General features: G+C 44.5%; 1 protein-coding gene across 20 annotated transcripts in view; it reads left to right on the top strand.

The window, feature by feature from the left end:
* The window catches only part of Sec31a (SEC31 homolog A, COPII coat complex component), a 58,656-nt gene that overhangs the window by 28,699 nt on the left and 2,359 nt on the right, over positions 1 to 27,598 (top strand). For 9 of the 20 annotated variants that reach the window (XM_037209207.1, XM_037209208.1, XM_037209209.1 and 6 more), the window contains 13 exons: positions 1,798 to 1,873; positions 2,414 to 2,592; positions 4,333 to 4,459; positions 5,285 to 5,430; positions 7,239 to 7,412; positions 8,331 to 8,504; positions 11,096 to 11,191; positions 11,894 to 12,017; positions 13,851 to 14,198; positions 20,215 to 20,253; positions 21,432 to 21,487; positions 23,733 to 23,999; positions 25,913 to 26,032. In XM_037209207.1, coding sequence (XP_037065102.1) covers positions 1,798 to 1,873; positions 2,414 to 2,592; positions 4,333 to 4,459; positions 5,285 to 5,430; positions 7,239 to 7,412; positions 8,331 to 8,504; positions 11,096 to 11,191; positions 11,894 to 12,017; positions 13,851 to 14,198; positions 20,215 to 20,253; positions 21,432 to 21,487; positions 23,733 to 23,999; positions 25,913 to 26,032 — 1,926 coding nt within the window. The remainder of the gene's footprint in view (positions 1 to 1,797; positions 1,874 to 2,413; positions 2,593 to 4,332; positions 4,460 to 5,284; positions 5,431 to 7,238; positions 7,413 to 8,330; positions 8,505 to 11,095; positions 11,192 to 11,893; positions 12,018 to 13,850; positions 14,199 to 20,214; positions 20,254 to 21,431; positions 21,488 to 23,732; positions 24,000 to 25,912; positions 26,033 to 27,598) is intronic. The other 11 variants (XM_037209216.1, XM_028867261.2, XM_037209215.1 and 8 more) reach the window with 8 other exon arrangements.

The following is a 27,598-nucleotide window of genomic DNA, read 5'->3' as shown; positions in this document are numbered from 1 at the left end:
AGTGAGCTCCAGGAAAGGCGCAAAGCTACACAGAGAAACCCTGTCTCGAAAAACCAAAAAAAAAAAAAAAAAAAAAAAAAAAGAAAATGCTGAGTTAGAAAATGGGAAGATTGCATTGTTTGTATAGACCTGGGGATTGAGCCCAGGGCCTCATGCATCCCAGGTCTTGTGTATCTATACCATTGATACACATCTCCAGCCCTGAAAGCATTGTTCTGTAACTTTGGTAAACAGATATATTGAGGATGGGTGGCTGATTTATTCCTCAGTGTTACTGATGTAAACTGACAGCACTTTTCTAAACTTTGAAATGCTAAAAGGGAGAAGGAAGTAGGGTTAGCTTCCTTCTGTAGGGGGCAGTTAATTAACTAAGTCCTTTAGATGAGTCTGTACTGTACTCTGCACAGAGTGTGAGGCGTTCACATTCAAGTGTGTAGGCAGCATGGATGCCTGTGTGAACGTTTGATTTCATGTAGGATAACTTTGTTTTTATTTCAAAAGAAAAGCTTGGGGATGTCTGTAGAGTCTTTATAAGCAGATTGTCCCTAATATGAAAATCTAAGAAGTTTTGGATTTCAGATCATTTTGTATAAACAGGCTTTTTCTTTTGGGCCACAAACCAGCTCCCAAATCATGACACGGAGACTTATTATTAGATGTGAATGCTTGACCTAGCTTAGGCTCAGTTCTGGCTAGCTCTTTTACCCTAAATTAACCTGTTTCTCTTTAGCTCCCTTTTGTCTCAGGGCCTTTTACCTTTCTATCCTCCTGTCTGTCTTCAGCTCTTTATTAGACCAATCAGGTGCCTTAGGCAGGCAGAGTGAAACAGATGTAACACATTTTTTTGTTTGTTTTTGTTTTTCAAGACAGGGTTTCCCTGTGTAGCTTTGCGCCTTTCCTGGAGCTCACTTGGTAGCCCAGGCTGGCCTCGAACTCACAGAGATCCGCCTGGCTTTGCTTCCCCGAGTGCTGGGATTAAAGGTGTGCGCCACCACCGCCTGGAGCAACACATCTTTTCATCCCTAAAACAAATGCAGCAAAAACAAATGTAACACATCTTGCCCAGTTAAATAATATTCCACAACAATTTTGTATTAGATTTTGAATTGAGTCACTCAGTGTGTAACTTTTGTAATAGGAATGTGTGTGTGTGTGTATTATTCAACTATGTGCTGTTCCATATATAATTTAAAGGAAAATGAAATGTATACTTAAAACAATGTTTGTACTGCCGTGTGTGTGTGTGTGTGTGTGTGTGTGTGTGTGTGTGTGTGTGCGCGCGCGTGCGTGCGTGTGTGTGTGTGTGTGTGTGTGTGTGTGTGTGTGTTCAGAGACCAAGCCTACTCTCAGGCGTGTGCTCTCTGACTGTGTCATTGGTCCAGACTCTGCTTCACTTTTGTACTGAGGATACCAAGTGATTTGTTTTTGTGATTCAACTTGGACAAAAAGACTTTATATCAAACCTATAGACACTATCATTAAAAACACATATATTTTGCGTCTTTGAGCCACTCAGAGTTGGCAGTCTGAGAAAATGTTCCTTATTTTTGACAGCAACTTTTCAGGTCTCTGACGAGTGTGGACACTTGATTTGGTGTTCAAAGATGATGGGTTTTGTTTATGTCTCATGGGAATTAATGCCTTAGGAAGTCAAGAGTCTAGTCTACACTTGAATTGGGAACATTTTGAAACAGCTTGGTGTATCATCTTCTCAGTAGATGAATAATCACATATAATTTTTGGCAGTAAATCATTTCAGTTTCACTTTAGCTAAATTGTGCCTTTTTCATCTCCTAGCGAATTAAAGAGGAGAAACAGGAGTCTGATTTTCTGCCCTCAGCTGGAGGGACATTTAACATCTCCGTCAGTGGGGGTAAGTGCTGTTGGCTTTGTCTGAAATCTCTCTTAGCCATAAGCAAGTTGTCTGTCTTCAAGATAATTAATGAGAGAGAGAGGGAGAAGGAGAGAACAGTGCACTGTTGTTTCTTGTTTTTGAAACAGTTTTCTGTGTAGATTTCAAACAGACAATCCTCCTGTCTCAGCCTCCTAGACCTGGGATTTCAGTTATCTACCAGTAGTCATAACTAGAAATATGTTATCCCAGTGAGCAGGCTTAAGCAAGAACTTGGTCATCATTTATAGTATTACCAGTGTCTTGAAAAGGGTAATGAGTTCTGACACACCTAAGTGATCTTTATTAAAACACAACAAAAAGTTACTATGTATACATCCTGGTCTATTTCCATAACTTTCATAAATAGGGACAGTTTATTTTACAACTTTAATCTGCTAGTAATGATAAATTAGCATTGTGTTCCCCATTTGTCTGTGTATAAAAACTGGTGTGCGTAGTTTTCTTGTAATTGTTATCCGTAACAAACTCTAACTTGGATGTTGTGTTTCCTTGTTGCAGATATTGATGGTTTAATTACTCGGGCTTTGCTGACGGGCAATTTTGAGAGTGCAGTTGACCTTTGTTTACATGATAACCGAATGGCTGATGCTATTATATTAGCCATAGCAGGTGGACCAGAACTCTTGGCTCAAACACAAAAAAAATACTTTGCAAAATCTCAAAGCAAAATTACCAGGGTATGTTATTTTTCAAAATAAATAGTAGCACAGAAACACATACACTCGTATACACTTTAAATTTTTTCTGTTAGCCAGGTGTGGTGGCACAGACCTTGAATCATAGCACCTGGGAGGCAGAGTCAGGTAGATCTCTGAGTTTGAGGACAGCCACGGCTACACAAAGAACCTCTCTTCAAACTGCTCCCCCGCTTCCCCCAAAAAATTATTTTTCAGTGGGAGTCTTGCTACATAGCCCAGGCTTTCTCTGAATCTTCAATCCTTCTGCCTTAGGCTCCTGGGTATTAGAATTATAGACTTTTATTATTCTGATTATGAAGATAGTATCCTATTGTTATTATGGATAATTGAGATACAGAAAACAGGAAAGAATTAAGTTCTTTGATGCAGAAATGGTTGTTTATGTTTTGATGTGATAAAATTCCAGTGTTTCGATTCCCTTGCAGAGATTTAGTATAGAAAATCTCAAGGTAAGAATTTTAGTTGTCTCTTAACCTTGTTAAGAAGTTAGTGCCCATTTTTCCACACCTTTATGTGGAGAGTCAGGGTCCCATGTGGATGCACGTGTCGTTCTCTCTGTAGACACAGTCACAGTGTCAGCTTCTCTTGCCTTGTTAAGGACTGTTAGACTTTTATCTAATATCTTGTGACACTATTTTATGACCAGGATGTATTATGTCACTATTTAGGATTTTTGGGCTCGTTTTAATGTTTTCCTCATATAGGCAAACAACATTGTTTAATGTAGTGATTAAAACCCTTGTTTTGCCTAAAGATTTGAACAGAGTTTTGATTATTCAGTTACTAGAATTTTTGGCATAGAGGGTCTGAACATTTTTAAGTTTGGTGTTATTTTCCATATCTTAAAAAAATAGTTTTGGAAATTTTTTGTTTTTGTTTTTTGAGATACGGTTTTTCTGTGATTATCAGCCTTAGCTGTTCTGGAACATGCTCTGTAGACCAGGCTGGCCTTGAATGCAGAGATCCTCCTGCCTCTGCCTCCCAAGTGCTGGGATTAAAGGCATGGGCAACCATACCTGGCCTGGAGATTATTTTTCATGAAATTATCTCAATATTGAATCCTAGTGGCGGCTGTCCCCAGTTTCCAAGCTTTGCCTCGTGCATCTCTGTCTGTCACACTGGCTGCCTTTCAGTTCCTCCCACGCTCTTCTTCCTAAGCCTTGAGTGCACCCATGTACCACAGAGTGTTTGTTGAGGTCAGACAACTGCATGGGTTGGTTCTCTTCTACCAAGTAGGTCCTGGGGGTTAGGTCATCAGCCTTGACCCTCAGGCTTGCCAGCCAGCACTCTGCCCTACTTGGCCATCTCACTGCCCTAGAGGGCTTTTTAACCTTCTTCATAAAGTTCCTTCCTGCTTGTCCTTCAAATCAAGTCCCTCAAGACCCGATGGCCGGCAGCTTTTCCTGAACCACTGGACCCAGGAGCATCTTCCTGTGCAATGCTCTGCTAGTGTCCTGTGCTTTTCCCTTGAAGCCCTTTGTAAAATGCGTTGATGCAATTTTCTTTTTGAAGGAAAATAGCATCTGTTATTTGGTTCAAGAATGTTGTTCACTTTGCTGCTGTGTGATCGTTTTTGAAAGATAAGGTTGCTAGATGGGGTCTGGATGGCAGTCACCTGTCTCCCTGTGGTAGGTCCCAGCACTGCAGACATGTGAGGATTAGACAGTCGGTCTCCCGGGGGGAGTAGAGACTTCATCTCCTGTTGCTTCCTTTTCCAAGCTCATCACTGCAGTGGTGATGAAGAACTGGAAGGAGATTGTTGAGTCCTGTGATCTTAAAAACTGGAGAGAGGCCTTAGCTGCGGTGCTGACTTACGCCAAGCCGGACGAATTCTCAGCCCTGTGTGGTAAGAAGTAAGCCCCGTATGGAACTGTTATATAGGGCAGGTTTGTGTGTCTAATCTCAAGTAAGAATTACAAAATATGAAGGTGGGCTTTGCCCCGTGTTAGCTGATTCTGAGTAAGAAGAGAGAGACAGACAGACGAAAGAAGGGAGAGCAGATATAAAATATGTCATTTAAAAGTAGGCTGTTAAGTGATAGTGGTTTCCGATAGACCAGGATATAAATTTTGCCTCTGCTGCTTACAAGCTCTGTGACCCAGAAAAGACCATTTTCTAAGCCTCGTTTTATTCACCTGTAATTGGCACATATACAGTTCGCAATAAATGCTAGTTGGGATCAATTAGTAATGGTAACGGGTAAAACTTACCATTACAGGCCAGGGCTAACTTCGTGGCTTAGGAAGCACAGAGGCTTACTTGCTGGCATGGATATTCACTATATGTTTCTGGATTTTTGTATTTGTAGTACATTTGTAGTGTACTTAGCCACCACTGTATTCTATATGTATTCTATATATGTATCTATGTATCACAATGTATTCTATATATACCATTTGGAGTTTTATGTTCAAATTTTCCCACTATTGTTCTTTCCTGATGTACTTGATGGAGAGAAGTTCTGTAGTTAGAGACTCATACGGTATGTGATATGCTATCCGCCTCCATTCTTTAACAACTAAGTAGTCACTGAACATTTAGAGTGACCGTGTTCCTTTCTGGTTCTCACTGGTTGTAAACCAGTCCCGGCCTCTGAAACGCTGTTGAGCTGCTCCCAGCCTCACACAGAGGGAGGGGATGCCGTCTTACCTCGTTTTCCTCTGATCCACAGATCTTTTGGGGGCCAGGCTTGAAAGTGAAGGAGACAGCCTCCTGCAGACTCAGGCGTGCCTCTGCTACATCTGTGCGGGGAATGTGGAGAAGCTAGTTGCTTGCTGGACCAAAGCTCAGGATGGCAGCAGCCCCCTGTCTCTGCAGGTTAGTGTTCTGACAGGGTCCGCATGTCTCAGTGTCTTCCCACCTCCCTTCACATGAAGTTAGAGACACTTCCGTCCCGGAAGCTCATCGCCTTCGTCATCTTAGGAGTTCTTTGTGTGTTCATTGTCGTCTTTAAAGAAGCCAGGTGGGAGATGAGGGGCAGTCAGGCCGGGCGGCGTTCTGCACTCTGGGCCGGTGGGTAGCTGAGCGTTGACCGTAGCCCAGAGTTTAGCTGCTTTCTCTCAAGCTCCTCCCTCCCAGACAGCAGCAGAGTGGCCTGGGGAAGAGGCGGCATCCCAGCACAGAGGAGACTAGAGAATGTTTACCATCAGGAGCCATGGAGTACAAGACACAGGGACTCAGGTTAGAATCGCTATACAAGCTAGAAAGCCGGACTGTGGGGACCGTACAGCCTCAGCTTTCCCCGGTCTTCAGGTATTTCAATATAGTAGTTAGTTTTCTCTCTGGAAAAACATTTTATCCATAGTCATTGTTTTAAAGATCATTCTTGTCATCTTTTGAGACTAAAGGTCAGGTCTTAAAAAAAAGCAAGCTTTTCCTTTCAAGAGCTTCTGAGAAGAAGACATGTTTCCTCTTGTGGATTGATGGCTTCCCCATCAGGGAGGGTCTCCACACACTCCCTCCTGCTCCCCAAGATCAGCCCCACAGCGTTGCCACATTGTGTGTTAGGCAGTTCTGCATTACCGTACTGAAGTGGCTGCATGGATTAACTTACAGAGAAAGGGTTTATTTGAGGTTCTAAGGTTGGGTGGCCCGTGGCTTTGGGCCTCGGGCAAGGGCAACAACATATTTTGATAGGAGCACATGGCTGAGCCACAGAGAGCAGACGAGCAGCAGAAGGCGACCTAGGCACACAGTCCCCTTAAGGGATGCCCCTAGTGACCTAAGGCCCCACTTCTTAAAGGTTCTACCACCCCTCAGTAGTGCCAGCCTTTGGGGGAACATTTAACTCAAGCAGTGATGAGCCCCTGTGGAGGTCATGTGCCTCTGTCATGAGTCTGTGTGGTAGTGTGTTGTTGCAGGAACCATGGTATGTTGTGTTTACACATAACTCCTCTTCTGCTTGCTGGGTATCTGCCCATCACATTCAGTTTGGATACTTGTCCATCTGAGATCAGTGGGCAAATGTCTGACAGGTTGAGGATGCTTAGAAAATAATCTATGCTGTCCATGGGGAGCAGACTTCCTCCTCCTCTTCCTCCTAACTGTGTGCTGTCCATGGAGGGCAGGCCTCTTCCTCCTCTTCCTCTAACTGTGTGCAGTCCATGGAGGGCAGGCCTCTTCCTCCTCTTCCTCCTAACTGTGTGCTGTCCATGGAGGGCAGGCTTCCTCCTCCTCTTCCTCTAACTGTGTGCTGTCCATGGAGGGCAGGCTTCCTCCTCTTCTTCCTCCTAACTGTGTGCTGTCCATGGAGGGCAGGTTTCCTCCTCCTCTTCCTCTAACTGTGTGCTGTCCATGGAGGGCAGGCTTCCTCCTCCTCTTCCTCTGTGTGCTGTCCATGGAGGGCAGGCCTCTTCCTCCTCTTCCTCCTAACTGTGTGCTGTCCATGGAGGGCAGGCCTCTTCCTCCTCTTCCTCTGTGTGCTGTCCATGGAGGGCAGGCTCCCTCCTCCCCCTCACTGGCTGCCATCCAGATGGTGCTCAGTTCTCCCATGGTTTTCAAATAGGGATGAGGATAGGTGCTGGACTTTGGTGGGTTTGGAAATCTCAGTGACTGTTTCTCTCCTGCTTCTTTCATATACACGTGGGATCGCTGATTGTCTCCTTCTCCCTTATTTTATCATTTAGGATCTGATTGAGAAAGTTGTCATCCTCCGAAAGGCTGTGCAGCTCACCCAAGCCATGGACACGAATGCTGTAGGGACTCTTCTGGCTGAGAAGATGAGTCAGTATGCCAGTTTGTTGGCAGCCCAGGGTAGCATCGCCGCAGCCTTGGCCTTTCTTCCTGACAACACCAGCCAGGTAATTAAGCTGACGGTACATCTTGGTTCGGTTTGGTTTGGTTTAGTTTTTCAAGATAGGGCCCTGGCTATCCTGCAACTTACTTTAAACCAGGCTGGCCTCAAATTCAGAGATGCCCTGCCTCTGCCTCTGTACTTCTGGGATTGTGCCACCATGCCCTGATCTATCTATCTATCTATCTATCTATCTATCTATCTATCTATCTATCTATCTATCTATCTATCTATGTTTCCCTTTCTTTCTTTCTTTCTTTCTTTCTTTCTTTCTTTCTTTCTTCCTTCCTTCCTTCCTTCCTTCCTTCCTTCCTTCCTTCCTTCCTTCCTTCCTTCCTCTCTCTCTCTCTGTCTCTTTCTTCTTTCCTTTCTTTCTCTCTCTCTTTCTCTCTCTTTCTTTCTTTTTAAGGCTCTTATATACATAGTCAATATATATGATTAGTTTTTGTAAATCTATGTATTTGTGAATCTGTGTGAGGTCCAGGTTTGAATTTAATCCCTTTCTCTTTTAATTATTTTTAAGAATGTCTCCTAATCTGATGGATCCTTTTTCCATCCCTAGCTGCAGTAGTTGATTCTCTTTGGAGAACTTTCTTTCAATTGTGTTGTTTAAAGTAGCCCTGTGATTTGGGAGCACTGTTATTGTGCCATAATAGACCCAAAGAGCAACCATAATATGACACTGAACTGTATCCTAACCAAGAAACCCCATAGTACAAAGCCCTGCCTCAGTGAAGTTACAAGTTGCACTGTGTCTCAGTATCAGAAACCAAGTGTTGACTCACAGGTACAATATAGATGATGTTGTAGAATACTCAACATAGGAATTTTGGAGGGGGTCTCTTAAACGATCAGATTCCTTTAAGAAAGGAATCATACAGTTGGGTGAATTAACAGTTCTGTTTTCTTTCATTGCTTCCTACAGCCAAATATTGTGCAGCTTCGTGACAGACTCTGCAGAGCACAAGGGAAGCCTGTGCCGGGACAGGAGTCATCTAAAAGTCCTTATGAGAGGCAGCCGCTGGCCAAGGGTAGACCAGGACCAAGTGCTGGCCACCCGCAGATGCCCAGAGTTCAGACTCAGCAATATTATCCCCATGTGAGTGTTATGGTCCAGATGACGTGGGAACCTGTGTGTGCGTCTTCCAGATGTGCTTGGTAAAAGACACAGTGAAGCCAGACAGGGCCTGTCGTGTCAGTCACACTTCTGTGCCCTTGAGACTCGTGTTTATGACCTGCTTCTCAGAATCACCTCTCTCATGCAGTTGTCGTAGGTTTGGTTGAAAATAGTTTTACTGTCCCTAGAAAGAGTGGCCAGTCCTCCCCTACACATGTCCATCTCTCCCTGAATTTCTACTGGATCTGTTTAAGCAAGTATGTAGGTAAAGTGGGAGAATGAATAACCCGCTCGGTGATCTGGTGACTTTTCAGACAGTCGTTCTTGACAGTTCTTTTCCATCGCTGGTGTAAGTGTGCTCTGTCCTCTGTGTCCACACAGTCAAGTGTGTCCGAAAGACACGTTTGAGTGGACCAACTTACACATTGCAGAGAACTGACTGAAGGCGTTGTCGAGTGTGGACAGGATTACTCACTTTATCTAGTCTCATGTTTGTGGCATAAAATGTGATTATACTGTGATTATTTACAGACCAACAGATAGTCTGCCTGTCTTTCTCTCTTTCTCTCTTTGACCGGGTCTCACTATGCAGCTCTGGCTGGCCTTGAACTTACAAAGATCTGTCTGCCTCTGCCTCCAGAGTGTAGGGGTTAAAAGTATGTACCACCACACCCTGCCCTACCTTCATATTCTTAAATGGAAGATACTTTTTAAAATATATATAAATTGTAAATGGTCTTGATTGATAGCCAAGTTGGCATTTTAGATAGAACAAATTGGTGATAGGGTCAATCATTTTTTTCATTATAGAAAAGGTAAATCTAAAATCCTGAGGCCTAGATCTAGTTCATGTCTTTTTTTGACTTTGGATCAGTCCTTAATCAAAACTGATTAATAACAGAACATAATCACATTATATTTGAATATAGCTTTACTATCTAGAACACTATGTTTCTAATTTTTTTTTCTAATTTTTTTATTCATTTGGCAAATAATTATTGCAACTCCTCTGTGAATGCCTGGCATATTCTTGCTGTAGGGATTATCTTGGTAAACAAAATATGCAATTTCTCTACCCTCTTGTCGTTGTACTTATAAAGCCTGTGATGTAAATGGGGATAAAATGTTGGCCAAGAAATCAGAGATGGGATGTCACATGACCTAGCAGAGTTCAAGGCACAGAAATGTCATTTCTCAGCATTGCATGGCTGCTTGAAGGCTAAACCAGGATTAGAATTTTCAGTCACCTTGTGTTTGGACTAAGCTGTTTCTTAAGGTACTAAATAAAGAAAGACTTACTCTACACTGGGAGAAAAGAAGAGTTAGTTATTCTTTCTTTCTTTGGGTTTATCTTTCTGAGAAACAGTAAAGACGTGAAGACTGTTGACCTTTTGTGGGTATGCTGGTGCACCCCTGTAATCCTTGCACTCACTTGGGAGGCAGATGCAGATGGATCTCTGAGTTGGAGACCATTCTGGTGTCCATAGGAAATCCCAGGCCAACCAGAGGTATATATTGAGATCCAATCTCAAAATAAAACCGCACAACCCCCAACAAAATCACAAAATAATCTGCTTCACTTTTTACCAACCTTATATTTTAAGAAAATCAAGTAAGTTCAGTCAAATAAAACAAGGATTTTCTCTCTGCATGGGTGAGGACAGTGGTAGAGCTTTAAAATAGTTCTGCAGGCAGGAAAGGGGAAGGAAGGGAAGCTGCATCAGTAGCAGTCCGTCTCCTTATAACAGCACAGCTTTGCTTTGCTTTATTTTCTGTGTGTGTGCTGGAGTTTCTGTAAAGATTTGTAACCAAAAAGGATTTTGCTGGCTTAAAAAGAAAAACTTTGAGACAGGACTTAAGAGTGAGCAGCTTGGGATAACAGGGTACACTGCCCGGAGATTGGAAGGCCAGTTCAGTCTTAACTCCATTACCGGTGAGCTGTGTGGGCCTTAACAGTCTTAAGTAAAAGCGGGGGCTAGATGAGTCATCTTGAATATCCAGCTTGAGTATGCTTTGATTATGTGATTTTAAATCTTCAGACAGAAGCAAGTATGCAATTCTTGTGAAATGGCCTGATAGAGCATGTTGCAGATCACTAGTAGCATGGAAAAGATTTTACTTATTATCCCAGAGTAGCTTCTTTCTCTACCTAAAGGACCTTTCTTCCCTACTTACTCTTTTTATTATTTGCTTATTTATTTTTATGTGTTATGGGTGTTTTGCCTGCATGTACGCCAGATCCCCTGGGACTGGAGTTACAGACAGTTGTTGGGAATTGAGCCTGGTCCTCTCTCAGCATCCATCTCTCAGCCGCGGCCCCTCCTCATATGCTCTTGAATGGGCTTCTTCCTTTGCTTTGGTGGAGGTTTTCACGCTGAGCCCTGCCTGCCTCCCGCCTGCTGCTGTGCTGGTTTCCTTTGGAAGCAGCTGGCCCTGGAAGCAGTCGCCCGCCCGCTTACTACATGAACTCTTACTGCTTTTACTTCTCGCTGCTGAGACCTTTGGAGTTGTTTTTTCTTTTACCGTTTTTTACGTTTTATTTTCTGTGATTGGTATTTCTTTGTTCAATTCAGGTTAGAGTTGCCCCTACTGTTACTACCTGGAGTAACAAAACTCCCACTGCCCTTCCCAGCCAACCACCTGCAGCCTCTCCTCCCTCTGACACACAGGTATAGCCTTCCTTATTCCTCCTTGAGCAGGGTCTGCTCGCTCAATATATATAACTACTACCTGATTATATATATGATTATCTAGTCTCTGCCCTTCTTCCTCCTCCTCTCCAGTCCTTTCTCTGCATCCATCTGCCTGCTCATTGCATTTTATTGCCTATGGGATGCAAGTGGCTATTTTTAGGACAATTAATTTATTTTCTTATCCTTTCTCTTCTTTTGCAGTTCTAAGTTTCTTGAGCTAGAAAAATCTCAACCAAGGTTCAAATAACGGTTTAAATTGAATTTTACTGAAGATGTTTCTCTTTTTTGTTCTTTTTTGTAAGCATTTCAGAAATCAAAAACCAGAAGTCCCTTTTATGATACTATCTCCAGAGTCTGGAGTAGTAAACGGAAGTTAGTAGAGATGAAAACTCCGGTGCCTTACCGTAGTGTGAGCACATGACCACAGTGTTATTGACCCTCTTATGGGGCTCTTAGCGTTTGCCATTCAGTGCAGTTCCTTTGGACCTTTAAATCACTCAGAATGTGCCCCCTAGAAAAATGGGGGTGTTCTCAGGAAGATAGCATAGACAAAATGCAACTTTCTTCTATAATAGCTTACAAAAATAAACACCAATTCCATTTCAGAGGTTACAAGGCCATGATGATGTTCTTGGTCCCAAATATAATCTTCCTTTTTATTCTATTCTCATTTCCTAGGGAGAAAACCCTCCACCTCCAGGTTTCATCATGCATGGCAATGTTAATCCAAATCCCGCTGCTCCGCTTCCTACATCTCCAGGCCATATGCACAGCCAGCTACCACCTTATCCACAGCCACAGCGTAAGTAATAGACCCTTGCAGTCTTCACAGTGACCTGCCCTCCCTCAGCTACTTAGTGGCAACAAAGACATGGTCAAATCAGCTTTGACAGATAAAATGGCAGGAGGGGGCACTAGGATGTCGCTCAGTGCTAGAGTACTTGCAGTGTTCAGTCTCCAGCGCAGGGGTGGGGGGTGGAGGGGAGTGGGGGGGTTGCGCAGGGCAGAGCAGACAGAGTCCTGAGTCAGTGTTAGGAAGCAGCTTTTGTTTCATCCCATTGAGACCAGTGCTCCATTCCTGAGTCGTGCATAGACCTGCTAAAGAGAATAAATAGTGTGCCTGGTTTTGGAATAGAGAAATGGAGCTGTAGAAATTATCAGTAGATATTGTTTTTCTTCAGATAACAGGACACAAACCACAGTTGTGAGGAGTGGTTCATGGAACATTTGTTGCTGTTGTTTTTCCATTTTACTGTTATTGTTGACTTTATTTAGTGTAGATTTTTAAAAAATAAATTTAGGTTCACAGCAAAATTGAGCAGAAAGTGCAGAGTACCTGCGTGTGCTCACTTCCACATACTCTTTGCACCCTGCTCCACACTGCCATGCTTTGCAGCAGTGAACAAATGACGCTGTTCTAGCATGTCAGATCCCGTGGTTTATGTGAGTGTTCACTCTGGGGTTTGTATATTCTGTGGACCTTGACAGAGAGCAGCTACACTTGAAAAAATAAAAATACAACCAGATGCGGTGGCAGAGGCAGGCAAATCTCAGTTTGAGGACAGCCTGGTCTACATAGTTCCAGGACAGCCAGGGCTGTGTAGAGAGACCTTATTGCAAAAGAAAAACAAACAAACAAAAAACCCCCAAAACTACTGTTTTATAACTAAAAATAAAGAACCTAAATAAAAACCTTCAGGGTAAAATTATTGAACAGCTATTAAAAATTAAGAATTGTCGGGCGGTGGTGGCGCACGCCTTTAATCCCAGCACTCGGGAGGCAGAGCCAGGCGGATCTCTGTGAGTTCGAGGCCAGCCTGGGCTACCAAGTGAGTTCCAGGAAAGGCGCAAAGCTACACAGAGAAACCCTGTCTCGAAAAAAAACAAAACAAAACAAAACAAAACAAAACAAAAAAATTAAGAATAAAGGGCCTAAATAATATCAGGGGACAGTTGTAAGGTTAAACAACTGTACAAACGGAGCTGCCCCACCTAAGAACTGATCCTAACAAGAGCCTTCTGGCCTGCTGGGTTCTTCACATGGCGCCTTTTCCATGCAGTGCTCAGCAGAGCTGTTTTCGGGTGACAGGTGGAGGGGGGCACACTGAAGATGCCCCTCCCTGCCCTGCTCATGCAGAATGTGGCGCTGTTGGGGTCTCCCAGGGTGGGTTCGGGTTGAAAGTTGAAGTATTGAGCTACCAAAAAGTTCTTGAAACTATAGGGTTTTCAAGAAAAGGACATGCTCGGTACAGAAGTCCTGCATGGCTCCATCTGGTGGTAGCTAGCTGTCTCTGCAGTCTTCACAGGCCGTCTCAGAAGAGGGTCAGGTTTAACAGCTCTTGGGTCTCATGGTCCAGAATGTTCGTCACAGCAGCAGTATTCTAGGGATGGTGGTTTTCCTGTTAATGTTTTTCTTCTTGAGGTGCTGGAGATGGAAGCCAGGGCTTTTCCCATGCTAGGCAAGTGCTCTGTCACTGAGCTGCATCCCCAGCCCTCAGTGTTAGGTTTGGGTCTTACTGTTTTAACAGTAATGATTAAAGTCATCTAGTCTCTAGGGTGAGATTACTTTTTTCCCGTACTACTGTCTGAATAAACATGTAACTAATTAAAATCTCTGTTTCTTCCCCTGATGTAGCTTACCAGCCAGCCCAGCAGTATTCCTTTGGAACAGGGGGGTCAGCAGCGTACCGACTGCAGCAGCCTGCTGCTCCTCCTGCTTCTAACGCTTACCCTAACCCTAACCCTAACCGGTACATGTCCCCTGCCGCTTCCTACTCTGGGCAGCCTCAGATGTACCCGGCACAGCAAGCCTCCTCTCCTACCTCCAACTCTGCTGCTGCTTTCCCCCCTCCCCCCTCCTCCGGAGCATCCTTCCAGCATGGCGGACCAGGAGCTCCTCCATCATCTTCAGCTTATGCACTGCCTCCTGGAACAACAGGTACACCGCCTGCTGCCAGTGAGCTGCCTGCGTCCCAAAGAACAGGTCTGCGCTTGGAAGGGATTGCTTGGGCCTCCTGTTTCATGAGCAGAAGGGTGGGTGGAGGGGCGTTCTTTGCAAGTGTCTGTGAACTGAGTAATGTGAGGTACTGCTTGAGTTTTTTAAAACTGTCTGTATGAGCCTCCCATAATGAACGTCAGCTGCTAAACGAGGAAAACCTTACTCGAGAGCTTCCAAATGCTAAGAGTGTGTAACCTGCTGCTAACTTACTTTGAAAGGTAGGAAATTAGTTGACAAGACAAATGGTAGTTAAAATCAGATTTAGTTGATACCGTTATGTGAAATGCAGAGCTTGAATTTTTGTGGGGGACAGGGGCGTCCTGGATTGAACTTAGGCCTCACGTGTGCTAGCTAAGTGATCTACCACTAAGCAGGCCTTCATTAGAGTCCTTCATTTCTTTACTTGAGCTGAAGTGTGCTCAGTGCTCTTAAAATATTCTTGGTTTTAAAACTGCCCTGGGGGCGTGCAGGCTGGCTCAGTAGGTAAAGTGTTCACTTGCTACAAGCCTGACAATCAGTTTGATCCTAGTGGGACCCGTGAGGGAGAATAGAAGGACAGAAGTGACTCCCAGAGGTTGTCCTCTGCCCTCCACATACACAAATAAAGAAAACCCTAAAGTAAGGCCTCTGTCTACATCAGCAGTTGAGTTTTCTTTTCCGATTATGTTCAGACTAGTAGGGCAGAAGCTTGAAGTGAGACTTGGTCAGCCCCTAATCCTGAAGATGTTCTGGAGAGTCTGTTCTGTAGTTGGCTGGTTTTAATGCTGGCTGTAACTCAGATTGATAAAAGGTTTTCCTAGGTATGTGGTAGAAACATTCTTTTCAAATAAATACAACAATAAATGTGGATATGAAACATTTTTTAAATATTACTGCTTCTAGAGTCTTATGCATAATGGGTCTTAGAATTATAAACACTCCTCTTTTCCCTTCTCTAATATGTAATATTAACATCCAGAGAATGAAAATGACACACTCTCAGGGTTTTAGACACTTAGTTGTCTTCCCTTTATCTGTGGAAGCTCCGTGGGTGCTCAGTACCAGCCCATATGTGATAGAACAGGTTAGTAGTTAAGAGGAATAGGAGATTAGCAGTAACTCCAAACCAAACAGCAAACTGCCATAACTTGTCAGCATCAGTACTTTCGCTCTACACTGGAGGTGCTCTGCACTGCACTGGAGGTGCTCTGCACTGCACTGGAGGTGCTCTGCACTGCACTGGAGGTGCTCCACACTGGAGGTGCTCTGCACTGCACTGGAGGTGCTCTGCACTGCACTGGAGGTGCTCCGCACTGCACTATAGGTGCTCTGCACTGCACTGGAGGTGCTCCACACTGGAGGTGCTCTGCACTGGAGGTGCTCTGCACTGCACTGGAGGTGCTCTGCACTGCACTGGAGGTGCTCCGCACTGGAGGTGCTCTGCACTGGAGGTGCTCTCCACTGCACTGGAGGTGCTCCACACTGGAGGTGCTCTCCACTGCACTGGAGGTGCTCTGCACTGCACTGGAGGTGCTCCACACTGCACTATAGGTGCTCTGCACTGCACTGGAGGTGCTCCACACTGGAGGTGCTCTGCACTGGAGGTGCTCTGCACTGCACTGGAGGTGCTCTGCACTGCACTGGAGGTGCTCTGCACTGCACTGGAGGTGCTCCGCACTGGAGGTGCTCTGCACTGGAGGTGCTCTCCACTGCACTGGAGGTGCTCCACACTGGAGGTGCTCTCCACTGCACTGGAGGTGCTCTGCACTGCACTGGAGGTGCTCCACACTGGAGGTGCTCCACACTGGAGGTGCTCTGCACTGCACTGGAGGTGCTCTCCACTGCATTGGAGGTGCTCTGCTGACTGAAAGGGCAGCCCATGGGGGTGGGTGCATAGACAGAGTGGACATGCCAGACAAAGGGACAGCTTGCACCCTTCTGTCTCGAAGTGAGGTAAGACAGCCGAATAGCATCAGATGGTATCAGGCTGCTCAGTGATACATGATTTTAAAGCTTTCATGTTTATTTTACAAATACTGCTTACAGATTCTTAATATTCCATTTAATAAATTTGGACTGAAGTTGACCGTGGAAAACAAAACTACCTATAAGGGGAGCCAGCCACACCCATTTCACTAGTTCACTGCAGACACATTAGTAGTTTGATCATTTAGAAATGAGTGCCAGCTCATAGAGTTCCAAAAATGCCCTATAAGCCTAGATTAGCAACCATTCAGAGTAGCTGGATATGATTCTTAATTCAAAGGTATTGTGGGTTCAAGTAAATCCCTCTAAAAAGTAGTACAGGAAGTAGAAGGGGAATTCACATTTATTAAATGTCTTGGACATGTTCTAGCATTCACTGTGTGTTTTGTGTTTAGGTCCTCACACATCCAAGAAACAGAAATTCTTTGTCTTGTTAACATTGTAGATGAGGAGACTAGAGCTCCTGGGAGTTGTGAACAGTCAGTCTCAGGAGTGTGTGCATTGGTTTCTGAGTTCGAGAACAGTCTCAATAGGATACGCCCGGGTCTGTGTCTTCAGTCTGTGTCAGAGTTCTGATGTTAGTGATAGACGCTTCCCAGTAGAACTACAGAAATTCCCCACACCACTGCTGGGGGCATTTGTCACTTTATAATAGAAATAAATATTTGCACAGCATTGTTTTCCTCCTTGAGCAAAAGTGCATTTTGTCATGAGGTTATGGGCGCTGTACAATTGTTCTAATCTGGCTGAGAGACAGAAGAAGAGCCAAACTAACATCCCTGGTACTCAGCATGCACTGGGTATGCCCTGCTGCCTGTTAACCTCCTACATATTAGCCTTCCTTTACTTCTTTGTACAGTACTTCACCACATTTTCATTGTGGATTTCCTAAAGTTTTTGTTGATGTTATGTAATTATGACTGAAATTTTGTCATACTGTAATGTGTCTTGGATCGTGGGTTTGTTCGGGATTTAGAAATTCCAGTTGGCCAGTGCATAAAATTCCTGTTAGATCCTGCAGAGTCAAGCTTTCTGTTAATATATGAGAGTGTGTGCCAGAGTCTCAGAGAAATGGATGTTGTTACTCAGTCTGTTCTTAATGAGAGCCTGTTTAATCTGTAATTGGAATTATCGCAGGAGGAGACAGGCAGAAAACGACAGTGTATTTCTAGGGAATAGAATTCCTGTTGTATGCTAGAAAATAAGATTTCTCTGCAAGTTTTGTGTCAAGTTTTGAAGAGCCTTATGAACTAGGGTAGGAGTTTATAGTTCATACAGTAACAAAATAATAGTCTAGTGAGAGATTTTGAACTACTAAGCGGTACTTCAGGGTCAGTTACCTGGAGCTGTCCTTGCAGGAGAGATTGTGGACAGATTAGCAGAGTTAGAGAAAAGACAAACGCTGCCCTCCCGCCCGCCCGCCCTGTGGTGAAGTGACGGCGGTGTAGGTCTGAGAAAGTGGCTTCCTAAGAGAAAACACTTTGAAAACTATGAAGGCTTTAGAATTTTACTCAAAAATTATTTTACGATAAATGGCCTGTAAGCTATGATGAAGCTGTCTTTGGGTGGACATTACTGTTTTTGTTCAAAATGGAGTCATGTACTTGATGTTGCTTATTTTCATGGGACTTTCCTTAGTTCATTCATAGTCCTTGATTTATTTAGTCCTTCACATGAAGGAGAGGCACAGGAGAGACATCCTTTTCTCTGAGTGCTTTTATTTTTATTTTGAACAATGGTTTCAAGGATTCTTTATCTTTCTAATTATAATAGTCAGTCTTGTGACCCCCTTAAAAATGCCATGCTGGGCTTATAGAGAAAGGGAGTGGTTCTGTAGAGTAGTTCTGTAGAGTAGTTCTGTAGAGTCGAGTAGTTCTGTAGAGTAGAATAGTTTTGTAGAGTAGTTCTATAGAGTTTTGTAAAGTAGAGATCAGTTGTGTTTGTAAAATGTCATATGTAAATAATTATTTAAACTGTCAAAGCAAAAAAAAAAGCTAGAGCTGAGGTTCAGTTCCTACTCATGAAAGAGAGGGAGAGAGAGAGAGGGAGAGTGAGAGAGAGAGGGAGACACACACACACACAGATACAGAGGGGGGGGCAGTGGAGGGGCAGGATTGGACAGGGTTGAGGACTAGGCCCTGTCTCTGGTAAAAAGTGCCGACTCTGCAAGTCTCACAGCCTGAGTTCTCCAGAACCTGTGAAGCTGGTGGGCCAGCTAGCCTGCAGTGAGACTCAGTGACAAAGACAAGAGAGACCCCGCTTCAGCACTCCCATGGGTCTCCTGCTTCCACATGTGAGCTGTGGTACACCCACATGCATGAACACTAAGTTAATCACCACATTTTTACAATAGAATATGGCTGAGCCAAAACTGTGTATTAACTTGAGAAAATGTTTAGCCAGGACTTATTGAAGCAGAACCCGTTTAAACATTGCATGATTTGATGTTAGGCAGAGTCAGGGAGCATCTAACGGGAGAGGGCTTGATGATTGTCAGATTCTCCTCCTCGGCAAACTGCCTCACTGCCCGTGTCTCCTGGCTCCTCATTCAAGCTGGAGAACTGGCTGCTCTCTCTCGAGAGTCGATTCTGTTTTGATTCCAGTTCACTGCTAACTTTGAATTTCTGACTTCATTCTGACCTTTGTGTCGCCACTAAGGGGTCATGTGAAAATTCTCCCCAGACTTCTTCGTGCTGCTACTTGGTGAAAGCCATTCCCCAGCCTTCTGCTTGGAAGAGTCTTTGTCCCCTGTCCCTTCCTGTCAAGAGGGTGAGAAGAGGGCATATTACTGACACACTCCTCAAAGAAGCTCACATCCAGCCTGTTTCTGGTACTTGGAGGTGTCGGCTGTGGTATCCCCACCCCGTAAACCGAGGTCTGGGCGCAGACAGTGCATCTGTAATTGGAACCAGGCTAGTCTCCTTACAGAGTACACGTGGTGACTCTCCAGACGTTGGCTAACTGTGGTTTGAGTTGGGTTGTATGGTATAGTCATCATGTAAACATTTCTAGACAGCACTGATCACTCTTCAGTCAAGCCCTAGATGAAGAAATCGGCCTGCATTTGGGAGCCATATTGTAAGGGAAACATGTCAGTCAAGACTGGAGCCATCTTCCGAGCAATAGACCTCAGGCTGTGGGATCCTTTCCTACCGCAGCCTGCTTTCTCAAGGATGTGTGTGTCTTGGGTGAAGCTCACACGGAGTTGAGTTCACCTTTTTAATTGCTGTTTTCTCTTGGCTCTTCCCTTACCAAGTGAAGCTGGTGCACTCTGAAAGGCTGTGAATGTAGCTACCTTCATGCTTCTGAGCTGCACCAGGCCGGCTTGGCCCTGAGTGCCTGCCGGGGACAGGGAGTGTGGTCAGACTGTTTGCTTCTGCTCCAGTGCTAGAGGCTTGACGACACTGGTGTCACTGAGGAACTCTCTGGAAAGATAACGTTAGGCCCTGTCTTAACCTCACCAATTAGAATCTAGTTTAACAAGGTTCTCAGTCAGCTTGGTTCACAGCTTTGAGTGATGCTAGCGTGAAAACACTTGGTGCCGTATGGCGGAAAGAGGTATCGTTGGGAAATGCAGGTCAAACAGAGAAGCCGTTAGGACGAGGACTAGGGACACTGGCTTCTAAGCGAAGGGCAAACCTCTCTTAGAGCATAATCGGACAGAAGACATTTCACATCACTTGATTTAAAAGTAAGCTTTAGGGCAAATGTGGTAGTGCACATCTGTAATTCCAGCACTTGGGAGCGGGGAGGCTAAGGCAGGAGGATCATGAGTTTGAACTTAGCCTAGACTACATAGTGAGCAGCCTGAACTACAGAGTGAGTAGCCTAGGCTACATTGTGAGCAGTCCAGGCTATCTAGTTAGAGACCTTGTAAGAACTAAATTTTACAAATTGTAAAGTAAGTTTTGTTGCTTTGCAGTGCATTTGCATTTTCTGAGTGCTGTTAAGCAGGGACGGAAAAATATAACGTGATAATTGAGCTTAGAATGTCTTCCATAATACTGTCTAAGTGACTTTTACATTTTATCTACAGAAAATCAGTCTTTCCAAGACCAGGCATCTGTATTGGAAGGTGAATTGGTTGTAAAATATACCTTTAAAATGCTTTAATCATTAAATACAGCTAATGAATGGACATCAGCAATAATGCATGTGAACTTACCCTAAATCTGATTGGTATCATTTTTATTTGGCTTCTTAATTGAATCAAATTTTAGAAGTGATTGAATGTGTATGATGACTCACAGCTTTAAATCATAGAAGCCATGTGTCTTCTATGAATATGACAGATTGCTCTATGCAGGTAAGAATATGAGGTCATGGGAGAGATTTGAATGATTCCTGTGTGACTCAGTAGCTTGTGACCAGCTCCTAAATGTTCGAAGCCCTCCCTATTCAGCCTCCTGTCTCAGATGAATTTGTAGGAAGTAAGTTCTGTTTAAAAAGCAAAGCAGCTAAGTCCACCGTGTTTAGGAAAAGAGCTGACCGTGTTCAGTAACATTAAGCATGAACCAGTTCCTTTGGTGTGCTAAGCAATTTTGTTGTGATTTAGTATGTGTATCAGCTTCTCTGGCAAGGGGGAAATCCATCTTCACATGTTCTCTCACACACATGTGCTTTAGCAGCCGTCTGTGTCCATAGTGAGGTGTAACGTAACCTCGTCCTAACTGGGAAATTGTCGGCTTTCAGCGTGCTGTGTAAGGTACTGGCACTAAAACACCGAGCAATACTGATGGCCACTTTTACCTGGAGATGCTGGGGTACTGGGTTTCCAGTTTCTGATGAAACGTACTGTAGTTGTCTATAGCTTCATAAGACAGGAAACTGAGAATTACTGCTGTTATATAGCTGAGCGCTGTTGGATTTTTGGCGTTTGCCTTGTGGTCCTGGGAATGGAACCTGGACTTCCTATTCTGGGCAGACATTCCAATGTTGAGCTGCTGCTTGACCTGGGTGCTCACTCTTTTTAAGAGGACCGTGTTGAGTGTCTGTGATGTGCATGCTGTACTGCATTTCCCGTTAGTTGTCTTTGTCCGTCGAGGATGACGGACACTCTGGAGAGGAGAGTGAACTGCCTTTGGAGGCTGCCGTCTGTTAGACATAAGGACTTCATGCCCTGTGTGACCCTTGCTGATTGGTAAAGCCCGTATGGCAGCTACCTCACTGTTGAGGAGAATTTCTAAGTGTAAGATGAATCATTTTCTTCCTTTCAGGGTTTTGAAGGAAAATGTCTTCTGTTGTCTGTTCTAGGTCCTCAGAATGGTTGGAATGATCCTCCAGCTTTGAACAGAGTACCGAAGAAAAAGGTAATGGAAAAGTTCTCTGTCTAGATCAGCTATGGCCATGCAGAGCACACCACACTTGACTGATCCTTTTAAAGGCAGAGCTTGCAGGTTAATGCATGTCAAATGCATTGCCCAGTTTATCTCCAGAAAACCCATCTCTAAGCAGTGGCGATGGAGGGGAAATCGAGAATGTGTTCAAGCCTTCCCTGTGCTGAGGGCGGCCCACACCCCAGTTCAGTGTGGAGGACCTGGGAGGCTGAGGCAGGCAGCCATGGGGAATGGCTGAGGAACCTGGGACTCAGCTTGGAATGAGCTTACCTTCCCTCTTCTCATGTTCTTGGCAGCCTGAGATGCTTACCTGCACATTCCGTGTCCACACTCCCTCTCTGAACAATGCACCTAGCAACTCATTAGCCACTTAGGGCTTCCACTTTGGTTGAGCTGCACAGGTATCCCACTCTGAACAATGGAATAAGTTTCTCCTCTCCTTAATGACCACCAAACTTGGACAGATTCTAGCTGAACACGTACTAGATTAGAAAACCTGATCTGGCCTGAACTAGTTTTGAGCACATGTGGAATAAAGCAAAACTGTGTCCACAAGTGAACTTTTAGGAAGAATTTCCTGCTTACCATCTCTGTCTACACATGATTTAGCTTGCATGTGTAAAATCAGATGCATTGTGAGGTGGGGCCTGAGCAGTGGATAAATGGTTCTATAAATTATTCTGTCAGTCAAAATGGAGAACAAAAGCCCCTGCCTTTAGACTCCATAACTAGAAACCTCAGGGAACAACAGCAACAAACGTGGACTGTTGAGTGACCTTGTTCATGGGGCCTGCTGTCTGTCAGTCTTGACCGTGTGTCTCTCTAATCCAAACCTTCTTTGTTTTTTGCTTTGAATAAAGTTACTTTACCGCTTTTGCAAATGTATGCCAGCCTTAATTTTAGTCCTCTGAATAAGAGGCCAAGAACCTGGAAACACAGCCCAGATCCCAACTACTGGTCGGAGTCTGAGGCCGACTGGGCTTGACCCTGTCGTGAGATTGTGTCAGCTGATCTCTCTGCCGGTACCCACCCCGGGAGAGCCTTGTTCTGGCGACAGGTTGTTCTGGTAAGGCAGGCTGTCACTCTCCTACAGGCCTCAAGCAGCAGGAAACAGGATTTCACACTGGGCTCTTGATTATTTGAGTTCCAACAATAATCATGATTATATTTTGTAATCAGTGAAATTTATAATTACATTTTAGATTTCCTTTTGCAATATTTTTTAATGATTGTGTTTTGTCTGCATGTATGTCTGTGTGAGGATGTCAGATCCCCTCGAACTAGAGTTCCAGACAGTTGTGAGCTGCCTGTGGGTTCTGGGAATTGAACCCGGGTCCTCTGGAAGAGCAGCCAGTGCTCTAACCCCTCAGCCATCTTTCCAGCCCCTCCCAATATTTTTTTAAAAATAAGTTTCTGATTTTTTTCCGTGTGCACACAAGCACTTGAGTGTGTGTGTGTGTGTGTGTGTGTGTAAGTCAGAAAACACTTTGTAGAGAGTTGGTTCTTTTCTTCCACCATGTGAGTCCCAGAGGCTGACCTCAGGTCCTTGGGCTTGGTGGCAGTTGCCCTTATCCACCGAGCCATTTTGCTGTCCCTGTCACAGTATTAAATGAAGAAATGCCCTGTATTTAGCATTGTTTATATGTCAGTAATTGTTATACAGTGTCAGTGATATGAACACAAAATGGTATTTTTCTTTTCCTTTCTTTGAGACTATATATATTGTAAATTCTTAGTGATTTCTTTCCCTCAAGTATAATATTGAGAGGCTAGAACATAAAATTAGAAGACATTAAGTTAGTAAGGAAGCCCCAACAAAAGGTTAATAATAACTAGAAACCTAACTTGCTGTTTTCAGTACCTAGTAATAGCTACTTAGTGATTTAAGAGATTGGAGTTATGTCCCTTGTCATTTAATATGCACGTGCTCACATGAGCACACATTATGACACATAATTCCTGTACTGCTAGACGAAAAGGCCATGGCCTTGGTGACTGTATGAGATCACAGGGAGCTGGCTCTTAGGTGTATTCCTCACCTACGTTAGCCACACTAGGTCTGCATTGATGTTTTACCCTGCGATTCTGCATAAAGTTTCATTTGAAAGTGTTCTACTGCAAAGAAAATTTAACTGTGAGGTACTCTAATTAGCTAAAAAATGTTTTCCTTTTTATTCTTAGTTTTGGTGTTTTAATTTTTCCCCCCATCTTTTAAAAGACTCCTGAAAACTTCACGCCTCCTGTTCCCATCACGTCACCAATCATGAACCCTTGCGGTGATCCCCAGTCCCAGATGCTCCAGCAGCAGCCTTCAGCTCCAGGGCCTCTGTCAAGCCAGGCCTCCTTCCCACAGCCGCCGCACCTCGCAAGCGGCCAGCCCTTCCATGGCGTCCAGCAGCCTCTTGGTCAAACAGGCATGCCACCGTCTTTCTCAAAGCCCAACATTGAGGGGGCCCCGGGAGCTCCTATTGGAAACACCATCCAGGTAACATAAATCGGTAGACGTGGCATGGGAAGATGGCTCGCTTCAGCATGTTTCTTACACAGTTCTACCCATGGTGTTTTCAAAGCAGCAACTCCATTTTAAGAGATTGATTGTGCACATGTATGTTATTTTTCAATTACATGATTATATGTAAGCTTTTGAAACAAGAATTATCCATTTTCGGAGTGTATGTTTACTATGTCGCGGTAATTATAGTCTTAATCTAGTCAGTACACAATTTAAGGTTGGATGAGTCTTCTCTACATCTGAAGTCGCTAAGTAAAAGCTGGTTTATAGGCTTTTCTTAACATGTTAAAAATGTTATGCGTTACATCATTTAATGTGTTTGCTTAAAACCTGCTAAGCCAAGCTGGCATGGTGACACACACCTTTTTAATCTTAGCACTCAGTGGCGGAGGCAGGCAGATAGATCTCTTGAGTTCAGGGACAGCCAGGGCTACAAAGAGAAACTCTTTGTTTGGGAAAAAAACAATAAAACAAACAAACAAAAAACCCTGCTAAGCTAGCCGTACCGCTAGATGGTGAGACACATTTATACTTTGTCAGCGTCTCAGAAGTTTAAGAACTCCTAATACATTTCCAAGTGAGACTTAGAAAGACAAAGATGTCTTGACCTATACACAAAAATGTGAAGAGCGTGGGTCAGTATCCACTATGAGGAAATGGAACGAAGTCCTGCCTGAGCTTAGAGCATATGGATGGTTGTTGAGAGATCATCCTGCCTAAAGAAGTTCTCGGTACTGCAGGTTGCATCACCTGGGTTGGTTCTCACCTCGCCTTTGGCTAAAACGTTACAGCCTCCTGTTGTAATGGAAAAAGACAAATAGGCACCATTATCCATTATTCCTTGCTCTCTGCTCCAACCACGTTGGCCTCCATCTGGTCCCTTGTGTGGTTGTGGCCCTTCCTTTCTGCATGTTCTTCCCTCTGTCTGGGATGCTTCACTACCTCCTCAAGTGGTTAGCCTGCTTATCTTCTATAAGTTTCTGAAGTGCATTCCCTCCCTTTGGTCAGATTTGAGTTTTAGTGACTTTTAGTTCCCCTAAGCATCGACTTAGTGTAGTTTACATTTTTAAGCTTTGCTTCTCTCCCAGTGGCCTCTGACCTTTCTTCATCTGAGATCATTTCTATATTGGCTCACCAGTGAGTAGCTAGTCCTGGTGCATAGTTGCCTGGCATTTACTGTGTGAAGGAGAGAATTAACTGACGAGCAAAAGTGTAGAAAACTGGAGTCCCCGTTTACCCTTTCGTCTTTGTTCTTGGCAACGTTGTGATCTGTTCTGTCTTACCCTCTGGCCTAATCTTGCCGTCTTTTGTAGTCAGCCAGCACACTTTCTAAGAAGAGTGAGAGAGTGGCTGGATGTGGTATACACTTGCAGTTCACGCACTTTGGAGGCTATGTTAGAATCACCGCGAGTTCAAGACAGCCTGGCTTGTACATCAGAGCCCTGTCCCAAACAGACAATGAATGAGAAAGGAGTACACGAATAGAAGAACGCTAGGATAAACGAAATAAGTGACTCAGTATATGACTAGTCCGTTACTTCAAGGTGTGTGTGAGTGAGAGAGCAGAGAGAGAAGGGGAGGGGAGGGGAGGGGTAGGGCAGGAGAGGAGAGGAGATGGGGATGCATCCCGGGGCCTCACATTGGTTGGACACGCATTCTCCCACACAGCTCAAGCTGCAGCCCTCTGCTCAGGCGCATCAGCTGCCCAGGGAGGGCTGCACTTCCTCCTAGTGTCGTCTTATGCTGGGGATTTCACACACGAAGTCTTCACTGTGTTTCTAACTGATCTCTCTAAGGTGATTGGTTCTCTTTCCCACAGACTCCAGACTGTATATAAAGTACTTCCTGGGCATTTCTGACTGTTTGTATACCACTAACTCTTACAGCATGTGCAGGCTCTGCCAACAGAGAAAATCACCAAGAAACCTATTCCAGATGAGCACCTCATCCTCAAGACCACGTTTGAGGACCTCATCCAGCGCTGCCTCTCTTCAGCCACGGATCCTGTATGTATTTTCCCTCGTGTGGTTTAATTAATTATAAATATAACCTGGGGCTGGAGAGCTTTTACAGAGGACCTGGGTTTCATTCCCAACACCCACATGGCAGCTAACCACTGTCTGTCACTCCACTCCCAGGGGATCTGACACCCTCTTCTGACCTCTGAAGGCACTGCACACATGTGGTGTACATGCAGGCAAAACACGTGTACACATAAAACAGTAAAAGAAAAATCTCTCAATCTTTTTTAAAGTCCTTTTAGTGTTCCCTCATTATTGTTCCAAGTCCTGCAAATTGTGTGTCTTAGAGGTAATAAAGCTAGCACTTGCTTTACTCAGATTAGTGAGTTACATTTAACCTTTGTAACAACCCTGTGATGGGTCTTCGTTCTTCTCCCAGATGAGAAAGGGGAGTCGGAGAACAGCCTGCTCCGGGTTCTCAGCCTACAAGCTGAGCTGCCTGTCGTCTGCTGACCTTTCCCATGCAGATGTAGGGCACAGCAGTGACAGGCCAGGCAGGGGGCTGCTACTTGGGAGCTCTTCAGTACTGGAGATGTGGCCATGGTCAACATAACTGCGTAGGATGCCTTTGTTTTGGCAGCAGAGCCCATAAAGCCGGCCCTGTGGGAAATGAAGTTTGATTTTGTACCAGCAAGCACAGAAAATGTCTGTTAAGCCATTGGCCGCTCATCTGTTGAAAATGAGAAGTTAGCCTCTGGGATTTGTTGTTTCTTCAGACATGGGTGTTGATTTGTTCAGTCTTTTGCTAGCCTAGTGGGAAGCCGTGTTCTGTGTTGAAAATGTCCTCAGAGACCTCAGCACTGGTATTCTGGGAGTGATAGAAAGACCAAGTAGACTAGGGGGCAAATGAAGCCAATAGCCAAATGGTGCAGTCTTGTGCACAGTCTTCCAAAAATGGGGGTGTTCAGTGAGGCCATGGCAGATTTCCAGTACTTCTTCAGGCGTGGGTGAAGAGGATGCAGTACATGGCTCATCTCTCAGCTGGTGTTGAGTCCAACCTCCTCTGTCTCCAGAACTCCTTCCTTCTGCGTACCTGGGAGCCCGGGGTGAAGGGAGCAGGAGGAGCAGCTCTGTTCTGCAGTTAGCCCTGTCCTGTCCAGCTGTCTGTCTGTACCTAGGTGGCAGTAGCTTTCAGCAGGGGCCATGGGGTTCCTGTCTACAAAGTTCCCTTCACTTAGCAGTGAGGGTCATTTGTGTAATGGGGATTTCTTCTTCCCCTTTAGTCACACATAGGCATGCAGCACAGTTAGTGTGCAGTGCTGCCCTGAGTGCCCTCACCCTCTGCTGAGACGCAGGCTGGCACTCACTCCTGCCCACACCCCGGCACCTGTGCTTGCTGCCCCTTCCACCCTCAGCCAGCTCCCAACACTGCCAGTCACCATGAAAATACTGCAATTATTTAGTGTTTTCCCATTTATTAGAAGTTTTGATATGTAAGTCTGTCTCTAGTACAGAACATGGTAGATATTCAATAAAAATGATGAGATATTTCTAAGGCTGATCATTTATCATATTCTATTTTTAAAACCTTTAATTTTAGTGTTTGAAAGT

The sequence above is a fragment of the Peromyscus leucopus genome, chromosome 10 (genome assembly GCF_004664715.2).
Source record: "Peromyscus leucopus breed LL Stock chromosome 10, UCI_PerLeu_2.1, whole genome shotgun sequence".
Lineage (NCBI taxonomy): Eukaryota > Metazoa > Chordata > Mammalia > Rodentia > Cricetidae > Peromyscus > Peromyscus leucopus.
Note: the sequence above shows the minus strand (reverse complement) of the source record. Positions and strands in the feature narration are given on the sequence as shown.